Genomic DNA, 21,672 nt, shown 5'->3' with positions numbered 1-21,672 from the left:
TTTTTAAAAACCATCATCAGATCTCTTAATTGAGGTCATATTTATCCCTCTGTTGTCAGCAATAATTCTTTGAATTCATCTCCTTAATTTGTTATTCACTACTATCTGTTAGAAAGAGGTATCTCATGAGTATTAATGAATCAATACTTGGTAGTGGCCTACTTTATTTTGGGCAAATAACTGTTTCCTACAAAACAATTTAAACCTGTATTTATATGATGCTTTACAAATCCCTGTTTGCATTTGTTCTTTCCATTCCTTACAAAAGAAACAGGCTTGGAAAGGTTAGTTGAATTGCTAAGGTCGCATACAAAACAAGTGATAAAATCCAAGGACTGTTGCACTCAGAGCAACATAGTTGCTACCTCTAAGAATCCAACTTAGACACTTTTGGCAAGAGAAGTCACCATACTCTTATAGATACTAAAAACTGAACATCCTTTACAATTAAACTACAGCCAGGAGGTTAACCTATAAATGCTGCTCTCTGCAGTCAGAAGATTAAATTTCCACTGTATGTACAGTTGGCCCTCCATATCCATGCATTCCACACACATTCAACCAACTACAGATCAAAAATATTTGTTGGGGGGAATTACCTCTGTACTGAGCATGTACAGACTTTTGTTTATTATCATTATTACCTAACAACCATTTACATAGCATTTACATTGCATTAAGTATTATAAGTAGTCGAGATGATTTAAAGGATATGGGAGGTTGTATGGTAGTTATATGTAAATACTGTACTATTTTATATAAAGGACTTAAGTACCTGCATATTTAAAAAATTTTTTTTTTTTTTTTTTTTTTTTTTTTAGTTGTAGACAGACACAATACCTTTGTTTGTTTGTTTTTATGTGGTACTGAGGATTGAACCCAGTGCCTCACACATGCCAAGCAAGTACTCTACCACCGAGCCACAACCCCAGCCCCTTTACCTACATATTTTGATATGGGGAGGTCCTGGAACCAATTCCCCCTGGACACAGAGGGATGACTGTATTTCTCTTTTGGGACTATATTTAAACCTGAGAATCATTTGCCCCTCTTGCTTATGACCACCTTCAGGGGTATAATTATATTTGTGAAATTTGTTCCTCTGAGAACTTTGAAAGGCTGCAATCTCAACTTTTTTCTTTATCCTTTCTTTAACATTTTGGTTTGAAAGTTAAATGAAGTCAGGTAACTGGAAAGATCCTCCATTCTTTTATTTTCAATATCTAGGGCACTAGCAATGGCCCCAGAGCATCTTATCTCTAAGTAAGGCATGCAAGAAGGGGAAAACTGAGACCTAAAGGATTTCTCCAATCTGGTGCAACAGTGCTAAGAGATTAAACTCTGGTCAGAGGGTGGTGAACACCTGGAATCTCAGCAACTGAAAGCTGAGGCAGGAGGTTTGCAAGTTTAAGGTTAGTCCCAGCAACATAGCAAGAACTTGTCTCAAAAAAATTTTAAAAATTGGGAGACTGGGTGGGGGGGGATGTGGCTCAGTGGCAGAATCCCCAATACCACACACACACACACACACGCACACACACACACACACACACACCAAAAAGAAAAAAGAGAAGTTAAACGCTGGAGGATAACTACATTTGTCTAAACAAGCTTAACTGAGTTGTGAGGAATATCTCACACTCAGAGGACATATAAAAACCTTGAGGGTTAAATCTGTAAGTGCAGTTTATGATGATACAAAGGGAAACACTTGTTCAGTAAAAACCAGATCTCAAAGTTATGAATACCCTAATTATGAGTAGATAAGGAACCATTTATCTCGTACTTTCTCCTTCAGAAAGCGTTTGTACACTATAGTACTTAAGCCTCTCAACTTTTTTCTTTTTCTTTTTCTTTTTTTTTTTTTTTTTTTTTTTTTTTTTTGGTGATGAGGAAACAGGCTTAGGGTAGAATTAAGGTCTCAAGTAGTAAAAGGCGAAGGTAGAAACAATCTCAGGTTTCTTCAGTAGATTGTTTCCCTCCAAGAACATTTTTAAGAAGCAAACGAAGCCAGGCGCACGTCTGTAATCCCAACGGCTCTGAAGGCTGAAGCAGGAGGATCGTTGTCTCTAAGTAAAATTAAAAAAAAAAAAAAAATGCTGGGGATGTGGCTTAGTGGTTAAGCACCCCGGAGTTCAATCCCCGGTACCAAATTTAAAAAGCTGCAGTAGCAAACGTGTATGACTGGGACGTCTTCCTTAGGCTGCAGGGCTTTGTCCGGCCTCCAGGCGGCGCCAACAGGAATGGACTAGGTCTCGAACTGGGCGGATACTCCGGCCAAGCGCGGAAGAAAAACCTGACTTGAAAATCTGCAGAAGCAGCCACCACCCGCGCAAGGCCTTAAGTGTCATTAGCGCAAGGCGGGGGCGAGGCAGGTGGTGCCATTCGTCCCTCCCATTGGTATCTAAAGTAATGAACAGTTATCTGCTGCCAGCACCATCCGGGGAAAAGGAACATCGCGACCCGTACGCACTAGCTGTAGAGAGCGGGGTTCTGGTGTGGCTGCGAGCCTTTTCCAGGGAATGCTACGCATGCGTGCGATGAAATACGCGCTGTCGACACCCCCCTACAGCTATCTGAAGGGGAACCGCTCCAGCAAACCTTTGCCTCCAGCAGGGCTGAATCCTTTGCTGTTTTCTGCAGTTTTACCTCTCAAGTGATCTAAATTCTTTCAGCCAAATTCTCTTTGGGATAAAATTTCCTGGTCTAAAACTCAAATCACGCTACGACTCCACTGTATTTCTCCAAAATTCCCTCCCCCGCCCCATAGAATCGATCATGAAGAAGTCCCTTTTAATCCCAATCCAGGAACGTGCTCCAGCGCTTTCCCCAACTCCACCTAAACTCTGCGGTGGTTCTCCTGGGCCCTGGCTCATCCCCATACACCATTTCTTCGCTTGCCTCCTTCAGGAAACCTTTCCTGATTAACTCTTTTGGGACTGTAGTCTTCCCAATTACTTGGGAGAGAGCTCGAGGCCAAGATGAAGGCAGAGATTCTGGGGCAAGTGCGCCCAAAGAGTCCACCGATTCCCATTCCCTCCCCTCCCCTGCCCCACAGCGAGTAGTCAGGCAGCAGCTCAGGGACACAGCTGTATTGGGAAGCGGAGGCTCCTACATAGTAGGAGGAGGCACGTCCCAGTCCCAGGAGGCCCAAGAACTCGGTACACAACGTGCGCGTGGCCCCAGCCACGTCTGTCCGCCCGCCCGGGGCTCAGTCAGTGGAAGAAGCCCGGAGGGCGAGTTAAGGCAGCTTGGCTGGAAGGGAGAGGGGAATGGAAATCTGCCAGTACCCCCCGAAATGCTGGCTCACTGAGGGGACAAGCTTCTCACCTCCCACTCCTCTCTTGAGGACTGGGGGGAAAGACAATCGACAGTCAATAAATAAGCCCGAGGCTAGAAGGGACCCGGGGAGACTCTCAGAGTCCAGAAAGGCTGGAGGTGCGGAGAAGCGTCCATCCCCACGACCTTCGAGGACGTGGGCCTCAAGGGCCCCACGTGAGGGGGTAGAACAACTCCCTTTAAAAGTTAAAATGGCTGCCATTAGGGACGGCCAGGTGAGAGGAGGACCCGAGGAGGGGAGGCTTCGGGGACAACTGCGGCTTGTCAACGTCCACCCTCTTCAGAGCACGGCCTCGATACCCCTCCGGCCGTCCCAGGTAGAGGAGGTGCCTCCCAGGCCCCGCGGAGTACCTGGAGGGGCCTCCCGAGGGGACTCGAGTGAGTAGGGCTGGGGGTGTACGGTGGGTGAAGGGCAACCTTCGGCTTCCCCCAACCCCTAGCCGGGGAGCCGGGGCCGAGAGCGCTGGCCGAGTGCTGGGAGCCATGCACTTGCCCTCGGGAGGCACATCCAGCCTCAGTGGCGGTGCACATTCTCGAGGGAGGGGACTGGAGTCCGCAAACAGAGTGGGGGTGGGAACAGGCTCTGGCGGGAGCGCCCGCGAGGTAAAAGCTGCCGAGGAGGCAGGGGCTGATGGCTCCGCGCCCTTCCTGGGCGCCTGAGGACCGTGCAGGTAGCGCAGCAGTTCCTCCAGAGTGGTGACTTCCACCGCCTGCCCGGGACAGCCGGGAGGAGGCGGCCTCACCAGCACGCGCGGCGCGGGCCCGCCTGCCGCGTTGCTGCCCCGCGCTCGGCCTGGGCCCTCCTTGGCGTTGTTCCCATTCTGGTTCCACTCCCAGGGACCTCCTGCGGCGCGGAGATGCTTGACCGGCAGTTCTGGGGTGGACTCCGGGGTGGGCAGACAGGCCAGCTCTGGCGGGGGTCCTCCCTCGGAGGGAGGCAAGAACGTGGTGTAGAGCTGTGGCGTCTGTGCTGCTTCTCCCTCCTTAGATGGTGGCGGGGGCTCTGGGCCGCTACCGTGCAGGCGGGCCAGACTGCGGAGGGAGAGAGGTCGTGGAAGTCCTGGAGTCTCGATGTCTTTGCTCCGACGTCTGTGGGCTCGGCGACAAGCACAGGAGACCAGGAGGCCAGAGACTGAGGCGCCCAGGGCGAAGGCCGCCGCTACACTGGCCAAGAGGAGTGGTATTGGGACGGAGCGGGAAGCTGAGGCTGGGAGGAGGTCCCGGCGCACACCTGCCAACCCAGAGAGAGAAAGGAGGCTCAACCTAGGATAGGAGATGCTAGGTCTAGAACATCCACCTCCCCTGCTGCTTGGCTTCACTCCCCAGGGCCTTGACCTTCCTTCCTCAGGATTCACCTCCCCTCACCCCTCAACACACGCAGTCAAAGCACTACCCCTCACACACAGGCCAGAGCACGGGCCTAGGGAGTCCCCAGCCCAGTTCTGGTCCCTGTAGCCATGCCAAGAACAACTGCCAAATTGTCCGTGCAGAAGGAGGTGGGGCATCAGGGAAGGGAGGCTCCAAACAGGCGTTAGAGACCAAACATCAGTCAGTGCCAGGCTTAGAACTCTCCAAGAGTCAGCAGCCCCACACGTCACTCCTGTCCCTCCCAATGTAACCCCCTTACCCTGAGTGTGAGCTCCAAGAGTGGAAGACTGGGGCCCGGGATGGGCATCACTGGGGGGACTGGGGGTCTCAGGGGAAGGGCCAGGACCCAGAAACACTGGTGGCAGAGACCAGGTCAGAACTGTTGAAGCTCCTGCTCTCCACCCAACACCCACCCAGGGGACCCCTCCTACTTTGGAACCCAAGAGTCCAGAACTTCAGCCTCTACTCTCCTCTGGGCATGAGGAAGGGCTAACCATGCAGGACATTCTTTGATTTATTAAGCATCCTACTATATCCAAGCACTGAGCTACATGCTGGGTATCAGGAAGATCCTGACCTTTTCTGAGACTCAGGGTGTTCAGGGTACTGGTCTGCTGGTGCCATAGGACACAGACTTGGGTGTATGAGCTAAGCAAGGGAAGGTGAAGCTGAGACAAGGGGACTCACCATAAGCAGAATCCCCAGGGCCTGACTGACTCCCAGTAGCTCCATCTATGAAGATGGGAGAGAGAGGGTGAAGATGGGGTCAGAGGGAAGCTTCATGAAGAACTGATGGAGGTGACTGTGCCACATAAGGCAAGAAAGACAAAAACCCACGCTTGGGATACTGTCTGTGGCTATCAGAACCATGTGCACCTCTGGCTGCAGCTGTCACCACCCCTGCTTTTTACCTTGGCAGTCACCATGCTCTGTGAATTCCTGGTTGCCAACCTGATCCACATCAGTCCTAGGAAGAAAAGAAAGTGGCTCAGGGCGGTCGTATACCTTGTCCCCATCTCTCACCCTAGCCCTCTCTTAGTGGTAGGGAATATAATCCTTAGAAGATTCAGGGGCTCCTCACTTACCCACCAGTTCCCCTGATATCCACACAGCCTCTGGAACTATGCCATCCACAATAAGGGTCCTGAGAAGCCAAACAGCTCCTAGGGGAAACTGAGTTATGTGAGGCTGGGACTCCTCTCCACTCCATTCCATTCCATTCTGCTGCCTCTTCTCTCACCTTGGCTTACAGGAAACTCCCAGCCCTATGTTCCCATCCCATCTGCCCCAATCTCTACTCCAGACCCTGGTTGCTGCCCACCTTCAGAATGTCTAAAGCACTCTTTCACCCCAAACATCCCCTATATCTCCCTACTACCTATGGATCTTTCTGTGCTACTGCTGGCCCAGGAAACTTGCCCAGTTAGTGCCAGGCCTCAGGCCCTTCTCACCTCTGACAGGCCCCATGCCGGGCACAGCGGCTGAGAGGAAGGTAGACAATACAGCCAGAAAAAGCCACAAAGAGCCTGTGACCCTCAATGTCCAGCTCCAGCCCTATGATCCGTCGTGCTGTTTGGGCTGATCGCTTCCCACTGCACCTAGGGTGAGGCCAGAAGGAATCAGAATGGGGCAGGTGAGGCTACCTTTCCCTTGGAGCAGAAGGTGAGGAGGTGCATAAGCAATTAAGCACAATCCATGTAATCACCTTGCCCCAACTCACTATCTGGTCTTCTTGCCAAGCCCCTTTCTCTACCCCAAGTTCCTGTCCTAAAAAAAAAAAAAAAAAACAGTGCTGGAATTCCCAACCCATTCCCACATCCCCATCTGCCACCTTCCATTCCACTCCAGCTTTGCAGGGGCCAGCCTTCCAAAGGTCTCACCGGGAGGGGCTGTAGGCATCAATCTCTTCCAATAGGATAGGTTCGGGTTGCCCAGGTCGCCCCCCTGGGGGCAGCACCTTCAGCACTGTACCATCATTGGAGCCAAGGAACAGAACGGTGGTGTTACTGTGGGGACCAGCTGTGCCATCCACAGCTACCTGGGTCAGCAGAGCCCTGTAACGATAGGCCTCAGGTCAGGGTAACCTGCTCAGTGAAAGCTTGAGCATTCAAGGAGAGTACAGGGGTCCTGGTTCCCATTCCTGCATCCTGTCCCCTTGCTCCAGGGTTCCCTTCTTAGCTCTCTCCCTTCCACCTTCATAAGTACTTCCTCCCATGAAGTAGTCACCATGTGATTTACCTTGTGGGGTCAGAGAAAGAGAGGAGGGGCAGAGGATAGGAGGTGGTGGCTAGTGGTTTTAGCCCCATACCTGCTAGTGAAAGTGAGGAGAGGCTGGTGGGTGGCAGGTGGCACAGCAGGGTCTAGTAGTGGGTGAGCCTTGATGAAGGTCAGGACATCATCGGGAAGGTCTCGAGAAGAGGAGAAGAGTGCAGCTCCACCCACACCTGCACAGGATCCTGGCCTAAGTGGGCACAGGAGAAGGGGCTGCCTTAATGCAGGAACTTAACCTGCTTAGTTAAGTTCTGTGTCCCACCACTCTCCTAAAAATGGTTGGTAACCCCTGGGCCCTCCATGCAGACTCTCACACAACTGCTTCCCATCTCTGTTGCAGCTCCTCAGTCTCATGGCCAACCCACTGCTAAGTCCCCTCCCAGGCCTTGGATACCTTACCCCTCATCCCTGTCCCATCCTGGAAGCAGATACTGCTTACTTCTGTCCCACAAAAGCCACCCCTATCCTGGGTACCTGGGTGAGGGGACCCTGTCCTCAGACACAGGGGTCCAGGCACCATCTAGACTCCTCTGCTCCTTGAACTTGCCCTCAAACCCACGCTCAATATCATCCAGGTAAAAGGCACAGACTGCAGAGCCAGGGATGCTGCAGGGAGCCAGAAAAAAAATGCAGGATAAATGTTGATTGAGAGGGACTGCACAGGGCTGGGGAGATAGCTCAGCTGCTAGAGTGCTTGCCTCGCAAGCACTAAGGTCCTGAGTTTGATCCTCAGTACTGTAAAAAAAAAAAGAGAGAGGGACTGCACAGCTCCTACCAGGTAGCCTCCTTTCATGCACCACATTAGGAAGCAGACACTGAGGGAGAAGGCAGCCCCTGGGTGCCATGCTGCCAGAACAAAAAGTGGGCAGCAAACTGGTTTTGCTTAAAGCTTTCTCTCACTGCCCTCATCAGTGGGTTTTTTGGGAGGGGGTAGGATTGGGCCTGGGGATTGAACCCAGGGGAGTTCTATCTCTAAGCTATATCCCAGCCTTTTTTATTTTTTATTTTGAGACAGAGGCTGAGACTGGCCTCAAACTTGTGATCCTCCTGCTTTAGCTGCCCAAGTAGCTGAGATGACAGATGTGCACCAACACACCTGGCTCATCAGTAGGCTTTGAGAGGGGAGTTTAGATGTTGATAAGACAGGGGACCAATTGAATCACACTGGTCAACCTGGCCTACCTATTGGTCTGGGTGGTGAAGACTCCAAAGAGAGCAGAATGGCCATGCAGGTTCACTGGCCCAGTCAAGGCCTGCAAGACGTCAAAATAGAAGGTAGAGTCCCCAGGGACAGAACAGTTTAGCCGCAGCTTCAGGAAGGATGTCCAATGGCGGTCCAAGGCCCGAGGTGAGCCACCCATATCACGTTTACACACACGGGCTACCCGGGAGAACTGCACCTGTCACAGTAGGAAAGAGAAAAGTAAGAGAGTCACAGAGTCAACTGGCTAAGAGGAAGGTGATGACTTAAGAGCACCAGAGACAAAGATTAAGGTTACAGCAAAGGGTACAGCATGGTAGGTCAATCTGAGTCAGGATGAAGGTCACAGCTAAATGTGGGGGTAGAGTTTGGGGCCATTTAAAGTTGCTCAGAGTCCAGGGGTTGTGCTGTGCACATTAGGGTTCCAGCACTTTCCCCAGACTCACACTGGCTTCTTAGGACCCAACAGAACCCTCCAGCTACCCATCTATGGTGCCCATCTCCTTACCCTCCCCAGCCGGGCATCCTCCACAGAGACCTCTCGGAAGAAGAAGTAGACATGGTCTCCATGTTCCAAGGCATGGACAAAGTGGGGCTCTAAAGTGAGGAGTGACAGGAAAAGGTATAGAAGAGTATCTATACCTACCCCTAAAATTCTCTCCCCATTGCATATATGAGCATACTGCTACACCCTCTGCCTGCTCCCCACACAATCCTCCCTCTGCACCTCCACCCCAAGAAGAGTCTTCCTCTGGCCCGCCCTGACCTCGAAGCCACTTGGAGTCGTACTTGGCGGAGCGGAGTGGGGGTTGAGGCCCAAGGCTTCTGTAAACAACAGCATCACTGGCCTGGAAATCCGCAGCTGTGGCTGAGTACAGGCTGCCCTCTAGAGGGATGGGTAGGTGAGGTCAGGGGGAGGGCTCAGGGGTCTGTATCCTGTGTCTTATTTGGCCATACCACACCTCTACCTGGACGTGAACCTGGCCCCTACCTCAACCCTCCATTCAGGGACATGGGGGAAAGACCAAGTTAGGAGAAGTATAAGATGGGAGCTCCCTTCAGCCACATGCCCAGGTGCACACCTGCAAAGATGGCCACGTTGGACTGGGTAGCATCAAAGGGGCATCGAGCCTGCCCACTCAGCTCCTCACCCTCCTGCTGCAGTGAAGTTATCTGGGGGCAGAGGGAGCAGGTTGCTGGAATCTTTGGGGTCTTGGAGTCCATAACCCACTCCCCCATGTCCCCTTCCTCCTTCTGGACCCTTGCATTCTGGGCACTCCCATTCCTTTACACCAGTTCTTAATCCCTTCCCACCAGACTGGATTGCCCAGCATTTCTCCTCCTGACCAGTCCTGCCCCCCACCATCTTTTTGTACCCCATAGCTGCGGCACACAGGGCTGAATGAGTTTGTTCCACAGGCAAGGAGCGTTTGGGAGTCCCAGGGAACGAGAACACGAATGTAGTTGTAGCACTCGTCCTAGAGAACCAAAAATTCTAGGTCAGTGACAGGTTGCTGGGACTGGGACTAGGGGTCACAAGAAGTAAGGCAACTACCCTTGAGCCAGTCAGAATGATGTGGGATAAAGTCCCATCTACACTATTTGCTAGCCCTGCAGCCTTGGGCAAGTCCTTTGGCCTCTCTGAGCCTCATGTTCCTTTTTTGTGAAGAATATAAAGGGAACTAAAAAGCATTAATCCTCTATCCTTCCCATTGTCCTCGGTGGCCTGAGATGGAAAAGTAGGTAAGAATTTTGGCATGGAAGACGACCACTTGGGTAGAGGCTAGAGGCCTCTCCTTCCCTCTAGATTCTCATTTTACTTCTCACCGTCAGCTTTCCCCGGACAGCACAGTTCTCCATATCTTGGCTCCTCCATGTTAGATACTGAAGGGAGAAGTAGAAGAGGGAAAATTGTGAGGCACCTGGAACCCCTCTCACATTATGGCTCTTTTCAGATCCTTCTTCCCACCCTCTTAATCCCCGTTAGGCTTTTCCCAGCCTCATCTCCACGCCTGCTTTTCCTCCCACACAGCCCCTCACCTTGTTGGGCACCAGCCCCTCCCCTTCTTCTTGGGCTTGAAGATCGAAGGAGAAAACGTGTTCCCTGAAGAGGTAGGTAAGAAGGATCAGAGCTGAGCCATGTTGCCCCACCTGAGTTCCTTAGCCCCCCACCTTACCCATGGTCACCTGCTCAGGGACAAACCACACAGACCTCCTACTCCCTACCCTCCCTTTATTCCATGCCTTGGCATTTTGTGCTCTGGGTCCAAGCATATCCGTGTCCCATGGCTTGTGCACCTGCATGTGTCCCCTGCAAGATGCTGCAGTGGCCATGCAGGTCCCATGTCTGCCTAGGAGCATGCATGTCTGCCCCACAACTGTGCCTCGGCCAGTTTACCGGGCAGCCACTAGCAAGGTCCGGTTCAAGGTCAGGAATCTCTGAAAGTCTAGCCCAAGTTCTGCAGCCACAGCATCATCCTCCAGGCCCCGGAACCAGGATAATGGGGAAATACCTAGAGAACACAGAGTGAAGTTCTGAGGGCCAGCCAGGATACACACACTTTCCCAACAGCCTCTACAACCATATAAAACCCAGCAATATACAGGGTAAAGGTGTGAGAGGGGACCAAAAGCTATTAATAAAAATAATACCAGTGGGCTGGGGTTGTGGCTCAGTGGTAGAGCACTTGCCTAGCATGTGTGAGGCACTGGAGTCGCTCCCTAGCACCACACCAAAACAAACAAACAAAAAAACCAAATAGACAAAGTGAAGGTATTGTGTCCAACTATAACTAAAAATACTTAATAATAATAATAATAATAATAATAATAATACCAGTAACACTGAGCACTTAATCTCTGTGAGGAATTGTGTCAGCACTTTATTTTATTTCTTTATTTATCTTTACAATTATTTATTTATGTATTTATTACTAGGGAATGAACCCAGGGGTGATTAACCACTGAGCCATATCCCCAGCCCTTTTTATATTTTATTTTCAGACAGGGTCTCACTAAGTTGCTGAGGCTAGCCTTGAAGTTGTGATCCTCCTGCCTCAGCCTCCCAAGCTCCTGGGATATAGGCATGTGCCACTACTCTCAGCCCCTTTTTATTTTTTATTTTGAGAAAGGGTCTTGCCAAATTGTTTAAGTTGCTAAGTTTCTAAGGCTGGCCTCAAACTTGTGATCCTCCTGCCTCAGCCTCCCAAGTTGCTGGGATTACAGGTGTGTGCCATTGTGCCAACCTTGTGTTAGTACTTTAGATCTCACTTAATACATTAACCCTATGAGATAAATATTAACATTGACCCCATTTTGCAGATGAGGAGCCTGAGGCTCAGGATATTAAGGGAACTGCATGAGCTCATTTAGGTCTAGGTCTCTATGACTTGAGAGATGAGTCCAGGCCTTTCTTGGAACTGCTTCTGGGTTAACAATTCCCCACCCACCTTGTATGTTGGAGCATTTACTTTCTCCATTTCTCCCAACCCTCTCTGCGCTCTCCCCTCAAGGGTCTTCACAGGCCACTTCAGCCCTGTAGGGGTTTTGCCTCTCCTGACCAACTCCAGTATCTACCTGGTCTGATTATGGAAACCACAGTCATCAGTGTTCACAGGGAGCTCAGAGTTCAGGGATAGGTGATTTAACATTCATAAAGTACTTAGAACTGTATCTGGCAAATGTAAGCATTTGCTGTTCTTATCTGTTCCCCAATAATTATTCCCAATAACCCAATTGCAGTTCCTCCATCCTTAAAATGACTCTAAAATCCTACATATATAACAGGGACTGCAAATAGATAAAAGTCCTCAGAAAAACTGAGCTTATGGTTTCCATCATGCTAAGACCCAGGCTTAGTGGTGATACAAGTGGTAGAAAAGGAGGTAAGAGGTGTTGGGAACCAGGCTTCACTGTGTAGCTAAGAATAATAACAAATAAATATAAAGTATTTAGTTCATGCCAGACCATGTTCTCATCACTTTACATGTATTACTTCATTTAATCCCTAAATAACTCCCTGAGATAGAACACTATTATTATCTTCATTTTGCAGATGAGGAGACTGAGGCAAAGAAAGGTTAAATAAGCTTAATCAAGGTCACCCAGCTAGTGAGCAGCTTAGCAAGAATGATGCAAACTTGCTTAGGTTAGGTCTGGCTGTGAGTTCACCTTCTTTTATCGTTTTGTGGTACTAGGAATCCCTAGTACACAAGGCCTTGTGCATGATAAGCAAGCATTCTACCACTGAGTTACACCCCGAGTCTTTTTATCTTATTTATTTTATTTTAGATATTTATTTTCCGCTGGAGATTTAGCCCAGGGGTCCTTTACCACTGAGCTAGCCCTTTTTCTTTTGAGACAGGGTCTCATTAAGTTGCTTAGAGTCTTGCTAAATTGATGAGGCTGGCCTGGAACTTGCAATCTCCTATCTCTGCCTCATGGCTGGGATTACAAGAATGTGCCACCAAGCCCGGCTTCTTTTTATTTTTGTATTTTATTTCTTTTTTCTGGTACTGGGGATTGAACCCAGGGTGCTCTACAACTCAGCTACATCCCCAGTTTTTTTTGTTTTTGTTTTTGTTTTTGAGACAGGGTCTTGCTAAGTTACTGAGGCAGGCATGGAACTTGCCTCCTGAGTCACTGGTATTTCCAGGCATGTGTCACCATGTGTCCCCTCCCCGTACTTTTTTACAGCACTGGGGATTGAACCTAAGGGTGCTTTACCACTTAGTGTAGCTCAGGTGTGTGCACCACACCACCTGGCTAAGAGGGCATTTTTAACCATCAAACCACACTGTTTCTTAGTGAAGAAACCAGTACCAGGGAAGAGAAAGAATGAACCTGAGGCACCAGCTCACTCTGCCTGCTGGTTCCCCTTGGCTGCTTAGGCCTTTAGCTTCTTTGAGGCTGGGAGCCTTCTCGAACCTTGTATCCCACATTGGGGACCTCATCTCTACTTACAGAGAGGGGTGGGGTAGAAAGGGTCACTCACCTTGTAGGTCAGAGATCAACAGAGGGAGGGGATCCTGGGGAAAGGTGGCTTGGGTATGGGGAAGTGAGAGCAGCAGCAGGAGTAGCAGCAAGGGCATGAAGTAGGGGATGCGAAGCATTGTGTGTGGGGCAGCTCAGGCCCCAGGGGGTGCCCCTTCACCCATATGCTGGCCCTGAAAGGAAAAAGAGAAAAGTGGGGGAAGGGGCCAAGTTTCCTCCACTCTTAATGCAGTCAAGCTTCTCTCCCAGGTCTATCCCCAGAAGACCCTGTGGGGTGGGGGAAAGAACTCTCTGCTGCTCTGTCCAAGTCCCAGCCAGCTGTCACTGTCACTCAAGGATCTTCCCTTTCCAACTGGCCCAAACTGACTGGTGTGAAGCCTGCCTTCATGACCCCAGGTAAGGACAGGACATACCCACTGTCCCTCCCAGGCTTCTCACTCAGCCTTTCCTTTTCTCTCCTGACTGGGTCTGGGACATTTGGTAGGTGATACCTCCTGGCCCCCCTGGTGTTAACCCCTTCTCAGCTATAATTAGACACTGAAGCCTTAACATTATAAATAGTGACTCCTTGGCACTGGGAGGAGAAAGAGGGCACCAAGTCTGCTTCTCTCTCCCTCACAGACCCCCACCCCATACTGGGAGTGACTCAGGCACTGTGCCCAAGCTGAGGCATCTGTGTGGCAGCCATGGTCCTCTAGGATCCTGGAAGAACAGGGTGTGGAGGGGCGGTCTAGGGGTCATTGTCCTGGTCTAAGCTTATGCTCCAGGGGGCCCTTCCCACTGCTAAGGAAAAAGCTGGGAAGGAAGGGGAGCTGGGGGGTGGGGGGACTGTCTTGGCCAAAAATGAATCTGCATCAAAGCCAGATCAGAGGCTAAATTTAGCTCTGGCTGCAGCTGTCTCCTCGACCACTATGCCCCCTCCCAGCCTCTCCTAGCCCCTGTTCCCTCCCTGGCTCAAAGGAACCAGTGCCTGTACTTGATGGGGGTGGGGGCCAGTAGCAGACTGGACCTTTATGGGAGCCAGGGAATAGAAGGGACTGGTGAGGTGAAATAGTGGAATATGCCCCTCTTTCCCTTTCTTCCCTCATCAAGATGCCTCTGAAATTGAAATATAAATAATTCAGTGACAGGCAATTGTAGCCCAAAGTCCTGGAAAAGATGGATTTAGTGGAGGGGATGGTGAGACACCCATCAGCTCTGTGAGCCAGCTGACCCTGGCTGGTTCCCCAGTGGGAGATGCACACCAGCTTCCTGCCTTCCCCTGAAACTGAAGTGAGGGAATGAGGAGGCTCCGGAAATCAGGTCAGGAAGAATCCTTTCTTTGTGAAGATCACAACAATCCTTAGTTGCCCTTCCCACCATGTCCCCTAAAGGAAAAACCCTAGGCTTACAGGCCCAGCTCCCTTCCTTCTCCCCAATAATTCTACTCTTGAATCCAGGACCCAAGTGTCCCCCCACCCTCAATCCAGCATCACTGGTGGGAAGGTTGACGTCAGGTGTAGCCCCAAGAGAGCTGGAGAGCGGGAGGGGGTAGGAATACCTAATGATGACCCCCTTCCCCAGGGGCAGAACAGTCAGTTAGCTAGGGACCCTCTGGTGTTGAAAGGATGAGCCAGCCTCCCTCCCCCATACCATGTTTCCGGATGCTGGAACTCCCAGGGGAAGGGAAAGGGACACAGCTTGTTTCCTATGCTCCCCTATCTGCCCCCGCCCCCAAGTTGCCCTAGGCAACTGGTATCTTCACCCTGGAAACTACTTTGGCTGGCAAGTGGGAAGAACAGCCAGACCCTCTTCCTGTTCCCTGGATATGCCCACTCTATGCCCTGCTCTCAGAAGCTACCGCCCTTTCCTTACCTGGGGTGGTAACTCCTTTGGGGGATTGAAGGGATTAGGAGACTCTGACCTGATGGAAGAAGGGACAAAAGGAGGGAAGAGCCTGAGTTACACCTCCCATACCACATCTCTTACAAGTAAATATGAAAATTCAGGAAAAGTCTTCTAGTGTAGGGGAGATGCCACCTTGGAAGAGGGGGAGGGGAGGTGACATTTAATTTGGTTTTATATATATATATATATATATTGTAGTTGTAGGTGGACACAATACCTTTATTTTATTTTTATGTGGTGCTGAGGATTGAACCCAGGGCCTCACATGTGCTAGGCAAGTGCTCCATCACTGAGCCCCAACCCCAGCCCCTAGTTTGGTTTTAAAGATGCTGGCAGCTCCATGCCCAGAGATATGAGAGCAGGGAATAGTCCCTAGCCAGAAACTCCTGAAACTGCAAGGTCAGCCTTGGGGAAAGGGTAAATTGGGAGAGTTTTGGGGGCATGAAGACCACTCCCATATTAAAACCTTTAGAATCCAACAGCCTTCTTAGCAAAAGCGCCCTAGCTAGGGACAATAGAGGCTAATTTGCATTTCATTTGCATGCTCTTCATTTCCAGCAAAATGCTCTGATAGCTAGCACCCCCAGCCCAGTCCTTCTTTCCTGAGAAAGCAGGCCCTGCCTCCCTCCCACCTAACCTTTCTTCACATAGACCCCCCACACACACTTGGATTAGCCTGGCCTCTAAAAACAGTTGGTGGGCCTTTGCCTTGGCCCCTAACTCTGCTGTGGAACATCTTTAAGAGGGTTTTTCATAGATCTCTTGGGGGAGAGAATCTGGGTGCCTCCTACCCAAACCTTGACTTGGGGAGAAGCTTACTGAAACCTGGAGGAATTGCAGGGAGAGATCTGGCTAACTCTTTCTCCCCCTTCTAGAACCTCTCCTTGATGGGAAGAGGAAACAGCCCTTCTCTCTCCTCTGGATCGGGCAGCCACCTCTGGGGAGTGGCTGAGGTCATAGCCAGAGTCTAGCAGAGATGGGGAAGGGGAGACCGGGCTGGGGACAATAGCAGGACGCCCTGGGCTGGTCGCCCTCCCCAGTCCACCTCCCTCAGGGGGAGCTGGGGAGCACTGAGAAGCCTCACGGATCAGGCTCGTTCCCCTCTCCAAGACCTTTCCCCAACCCTTCGCTCTCAGCCCCAGAGCACCTATCCTCCCTCCCACCCAGCCCCCAACGAGGATAATCCAGGTGTCTAGAGCTTCGCATGAGCTGGGCCTGGGGCCAGGGGCTCGACGTGTCTCCCCTTCACTGGATCCGGGGCTCCGAGGAGGGGCGGGTAGCAGAGTCTGGGCCGGGACCGGGTCCCAAAGCCACGTTAGCGGGAGGAGGGGCTGGAGGGGCCTGCAAGCTCAGACTGAGTGGGGACGGGAGCCGGGGTTGGGGAGCGGAGGCGGGTCTCGCAGGCCAGGGAAACAGGGCCAGAGGCTGAGAACCGACGAGGGCGGGCCCTATGCCGCGCTGAACGGAGTCGGTGAGCTTGGATGTAGTCTGCAGCTCGGCTCTCCTCCTTGGGAGACCAGTCTAACAAAGCCCTGGGCCGAGCGGGGTGAAGGAAGGAGACTGGAGCTGGGACCGATGTTTCTCGGAGACCCCATTCTCCGACTCTGTGCTCAAGCCAACCCCCAAGAGGGTGCTCAGACTCCTGCTTGCACAAGGACGAAGGTGCAGCCCTGACACCAAAGTCCAGAACGACGCGTCCCGCCTTCCATCCCCGCAGGGGCAACCAGAGGTTCTGGTTCTCCAAGAGTCTCGGAACCTTATTTACCCTGAGGGGGAGGCAAAGGACCAGGTTTTCCACACTCTGTACGGTGCGCTTCTCAAAAAATCCCCCTTTTTGTTCCTTAATCCAGTGGGACGCGACTCGGAGAGAAACGCAGACCCGAACCCAACAGTGCAGGGAAGGGGCTTGGTCACAGTCCCCTCCTCCCCAGTGCGCCCCAACTCCTTCGACCCTCTCTGCCAGTCAGCGCCCTGGTATCCTCTCTGGTCTCCCTAGTACTTTGTAAGCTTGTTCCTTATCCGCGGAGCTCCGGTCCCTCCCCGCCTCCCGTCAGTCCCATTCTGCCCCCGGGGTACTTGCTCCGAGATCAGGGTTAGCGGGCTCGAGATCGCAGCGGGCGGCCAGCAGCCCAGTACCGTGCGGAGTTCTGTCTGTGTTGGCGCTCAGGCGAGATATGACTATCGTCCCAATTGAATGATGCTTGGATGTGGGCTCCGGGGAACTGTCGGGTCACGAGAGCCCTGGGTCCGAGTCGCAGCCCCCACTCCCGCAGCGGATCCGCGGAGGAAAACAATGCGACCGCCGGGAGCTCTGGGCTCGGCCCCAGCCGCCCCGCCCGCCTCCTGACCGGACCCGCCTCTGGCCCGCCTCCTGGTCGCCACAACTAATCGTGTCTTCGGAGGTCCGCTAGACACCACCTTCTCACCACCTTTCCACCAATAGCACTGCTAGTGGGAGGGGCTCCAGGAGCACGGTCCACCCAGAGAGCCAGGCGGGGAGGGTGAGCTGAAGACCAGATACTGGAGCGAGATGGAGAGACCCCTGGATTGTTGCTGAGGCCCGGACGGAGGAAAAGAAACACAGAAACAGACAGACTGACAGGGGAGAGGCCTTGAGAAATGCCACAAGAAAGAATGAGAGAAGTCGAGATAAGAGAGACAGGAAACCCGGAGGCCTCCACTGGGCTGGACTGTCAAAGCCTACGCGATCCTCCCTCGCTTCCCCTCAATGGCTTTGGCGATCCTATTCCCTAGGGAGTCTGTCGCCTCTCCCCTGCTCTGCCCCATCCCTCCGTTCCTCATCCTCATGCTTTTTATCTCTTTCTCTTTATTTCTCCCCATGTACCTCTTCTGATTCCTCCTGACTTCAATGAGGAGGCCTAGCATGTTCTTGGGAGTTTGAGGCCTGGGAAAGGAAAGGAAAGTGCCCTTTGGAGGTTTTTCTTATCCACATCACCTCCTCCCCTCCCACCTCTACAAAACAGGATGGGCTTGGGTGACCATGCCAGGAACCAAGGAGCCAGGAAGCTAGGGTGGCTGGCAGTCAGGCTGTTGGTTGATGAAAGAGAACAGGTGAGAGTGGCTGAAGCCAAAAGAGAGATGTGGAGACCAAGAATAATTGATTCAGAGAATCCACAGAAAGAGAAGTCATATAGAGACCTAAAAGAGAAAATGACCAGCCCTAATCCATGATTCCCCATAGGCACAGGATTCATCAAAGAGCCCTAGACATCTCTCCAAATAGCAGAACTGCTCCTTCTCCATCCCCACCCTCCATAAAAACGTTTGGTTCTGGGAATGTTAGTGAGGAGGAAGAATGAGACTACTTCAGACAGTAATGCTAGGTCTCCCTCCACCTTAGTATTGCCTGCTAGGATTCTTCCCTGTGTGGGTCTGGGACAAAAGACATTCTCAAAATTCCCAGGAAAGTAGGTGGCCTGGGAGACATTGGCATTCTCAGATAGTGTTATTAGAGTGGGCATTTCTACCCACTTCTTGGTCTCTTAACTAGAAGAAAGGAGGGTTAGATTTACCATTTCCACACAAGCCCCAACTAGACTGGGATCAGGGTTTAGGGTAGGTAACATCACCAACTGGGCTAAGCTCCACAGTGAGTGAGCAAGACACACATACAGAAAGGGAGAGGGAGAGCAGCGAGAGGGAGAGGGAGAGGGAGGGAGAGAGAGAGAGAGAGAGATAGATAGAGAGAGAGAGAGAGAGAGAGAGAGAGAGAGAGAGAGAGAGAGAGACAACAAAGATTTAAAGCCAAGTGAACCAGTGAGATAAACACAATCAGCAACAATGGAACAATTTCCACACAACATTAATGGCTGGGGAGTCAGGTTGAAGGCAATTCAATGGACAGTTGAATTAGGAGTTGTTTTAAAGACTGGAAACAAGTTTCGAGGGAAAGCTACCTTGCAATTTACATGCACTCAAGAGCTGGAGATGTAGTTCAATGGTAGAGCACCTGCCTAGCAAGTGCAAGACCCTGGATTTGATCCCCCAGCACTGAAAAAACATTTTTTTAGAGGTATTCAGAGGTTAAAAGAAATCTATCCAGCTCCTAGCACAAGTTGAGGAGCTGAGGTACTCAAATATTGTTTATTGAATGATTTATGAATGGGGACTAATGTGTAATTCATTTAAAGTTATAGGGCTTAGCTCAAATCTCAATTCTATACAATAAATTTGAAACATTTCAGGCCCAATCTAATGTACCATCTTCTGGGTGATATGATCCCAGTCCTGAAGAAAATTTGAATTAAAAGAAGATTTATTGTACTAAATGACTGAAAAGCAATACCAAGTCTCAACAAACAAACAAAACCAAAGCTACATTGAACATAAATTCCTAAATGTAAAGGAAATAAATACTCTATGATGACTGCAGAGAAAGATGTTAGATGCATTTTATCAAGTAGGACTAAGGAACTTTGGTGGGAATTGCCTTGGATAAAGGAGAAAATGTTCCAAAGAAGGATATTGCTTAAGCAAAAATTCTTACTTGGTGAGCATGGAGCCTGAAGCATGGATTGCAAAAGGTCATATGAGGTTGATACACAGGGATAGCACTAGTTAGAAGCAGGGGAAAGGGAAGGAGGGACACAAATTACAGAAGGCCTAGAACACCATGGTGAGAGGTTAAAACAATCTGATAGAAGTAGAATATCATTTTAAGTCCCAGTATAAGGGACTTTTGTCAAAACATTTTGGTTCTAAGCAAGAAGACAAGAGAAAACTACTAGCAAGAAAACAGGGAAGTCTAAGGAAAAGGAGAGAGGGCAAGCTAAGAGTGATAGCATTGGGTATGGAAAGAAATAAATGAATGTGTTATTTCAAAAGAGAAGTCAAAATTACTCTCTTTGGGCTGGAGTTGTGGCTCAGTGGTAGAGTGCTTGCCTGGCGTGTGTAGATCCTGGGTTCAATACTCAGCACCACATATAAAAAAATAAAATAAAAGATCCATTGACAACTAAAAATATACTTTTTAAAAAAATGACTCTCTTCCTACTCCCTGGGTGTTCTGAAGAAAATCACACAGTCCCAAAGACTGGAATTTTTTTTTTCTTTATAAATTCAGAATCACCAAATGGGAAACTCACCCTTTCCTATATTCCAACAAGTAGCTATTTCAAACCTCATACTTCTTTCTGAAGTTCCTTTCCTCACCACTTCCTTGCTCATTTCAATAGAACCTACATTCACCTTCAGAAAAAAATTGAGCAATAAATTGAGGATTCTATCAACTTTTTGTCTCCTAGAGATTCATGTATCACATCTCTCTGGTCCCAGTGAATGAGGAATCAAAATCTCCTGTCCATTTTACTGTAAGATCCACATAGTGGGCTGGGGATATATCTCAGTGGGTAGAGTGCTTGCCTCGCAAGCACAAGGCCCTGGGTTCAAATCCCCAGCACCACAAAAAAAAAAAAAAAAAAAAAAAAAGATCCACATAGTATGTCTGTCTGTCTTGCTCATTCCTGTATCTTTTCCATTTAGCACAGTGCTGACACATAGTATGTGTTAACTATCAATACACTTATTTCTCCTATTTAAGGTTTTTCTGTTTTGTTTTGTTTTGTTTGAGTACTGAGAATTGAATCCAGGCCCTTAAGCATGCTAGGCAAGCACTCTACTATTGAGTTACATCTCCAACCTTTATTTAGGTTTTTTGTTTGTTTATTCTGCAATGTTGGGGATGGAGTCCAGGGTCTCACACATGCAAGATAAGTACTTTACCACTGAGGTACATTCCCAGTCCTCATTTTAGTTTTTGCCCCCATCAATCCCATCAATCCACTAAGATTGCTATCATCAAGGCTAGCAATGACTCTTCAGTCTTCATCCTTTCACCCTCTTTGTGGCACTTGACCTTGTTGACCTCTCTCCTCCCTTGGAATACTCTTCTCTTTTGGCACATGAGGTTCTTCTTTCTCTCAACAGAGGCTACAAGTTTAATAAACATATTTTAAATGAATGAGTTAACTTCTATTAATAAGACCTTTCTGGGCTTTTTCTGGCCTCTCCTTAAATGTTGGTGTTCCCTAACCATGTCCATAGCCACCTTTTCTTCATGTACATTCTCATTGGTCAAGATAAGTAAGAGTTGCAGGGCTGGGGTTGTGCTCAGTGGTAGAGTGCTTGCCTGGCATGTGTGAGGCACTGGGTTTGATTCTCAGTACCACATAAAAAATTAAGTAAAATAAATATATTCTTTAAAAAGATAATAATTACAAAGATTATCTACATGCTACTCAGCATAAAATCTAGGTATTTAACTCAGGTCTTTCTCTTGAACTCTAAACTCATGTATGCAATTATTTATTGGATCCTTCATTTGGATTTCTTGTATGTATTTACCACTTAGTCTAATGACAGGAAGCTTGTCTTTTATCTTTATATCCCCAGCGCTTGGTCATAATGTCTGGCATACAGTAAGTAGAGGATGAAATAAGTGCATAAAAAATTAAAAGGAAAAAAAAGAGATTAAAAGCTGCAAATTATTTCCAGCAATGCCAGGCTGAAGTCTTCTTTGACTGTTTTAAATCATACTGAATGTTTTCTTTCTGAACTGATATGAAAGTACTGTTCCTTACTATCATAAACCTCAG

General features: G+C 49.6%; 1 protein-coding gene across 10 annotated transcripts; it reads right to left on the bottom strand.

Moving 5' to 3' along the window:
* Positions 1–816: 816 nt before the first annotated feature.
* On the bottom strand, positions 817–17,369 carry Sema6c (semaphorin 6C). 10 transcript variants are annotated; one of them, XM_047520219.1, is made up of 20 exons: positions 17,139–17,369; positions 15,026–15,074; positions 13,173–13,344; positions 10,578–10,692; positions 10,220–10,283; positions 10,007–10,063; positions 9,556–9,657; positions 9,262–9,352; positions 8,946–9,065; positions 8,688–8,776; positions 8,161–8,378; positions 7,453–7,584; positions 7,016–7,168; positions 6,588–6,761; positions 6,159–6,305; positions 5,793–5,870; positions 5,619–5,674; positions 5,395–5,439; positions 4,967–5,062; positions 819–4,570 (listed from the first exon to the last, which is right to left on the bottom strand). In XM_047520219.1, exons 3-20 carry the CDS (start codon positions 13,288–13,290, stop codon positions 3,519–3,521), a joined length of 2,907 nt encoding a protein of 968 aa, XP_047376175.1. In that variant the 5' UTR covers positions 13,291–13,344; positions 15,026–15,074; positions 17,139–17,369; the 3' UTR covers positions 819–3,518. The 10 variants fall into 10 exon arrangements, with proteins under 10 accessions (XP_047376233.1, XP_047376195.1, XP_047376201.1 ...); XM_047520229.1 differs by having other exon boundaries at positions 17,195–17,369; XM_047520239.1 differs by lacking the exon at positions 4,967–5,062 and having other exon boundaries at positions 818–4,570.
* Between the last annotated feature and the right edge of the window lie 4,303 nt (positions 17,370–21,672).

Source organism: Sciurus carolinensis, chromosome 1 (assembly GCF_902686445.1).
Source record: "Sciurus carolinensis chromosome 1, mSciCar1.2, whole genome shotgun sequence".
In the NCBI taxonomy this organism is placed as follows: Eukaryota; Metazoa; Chordata; class Mammalia; order Rodentia; family Sciuridae; genus Sciurus; species Sciurus carolinensis.
The sequence above is the reverse complement of the archived record's forward strand: the minus strand, read 5'-3'. Positions and strand labels throughout refer to the sequence as shown.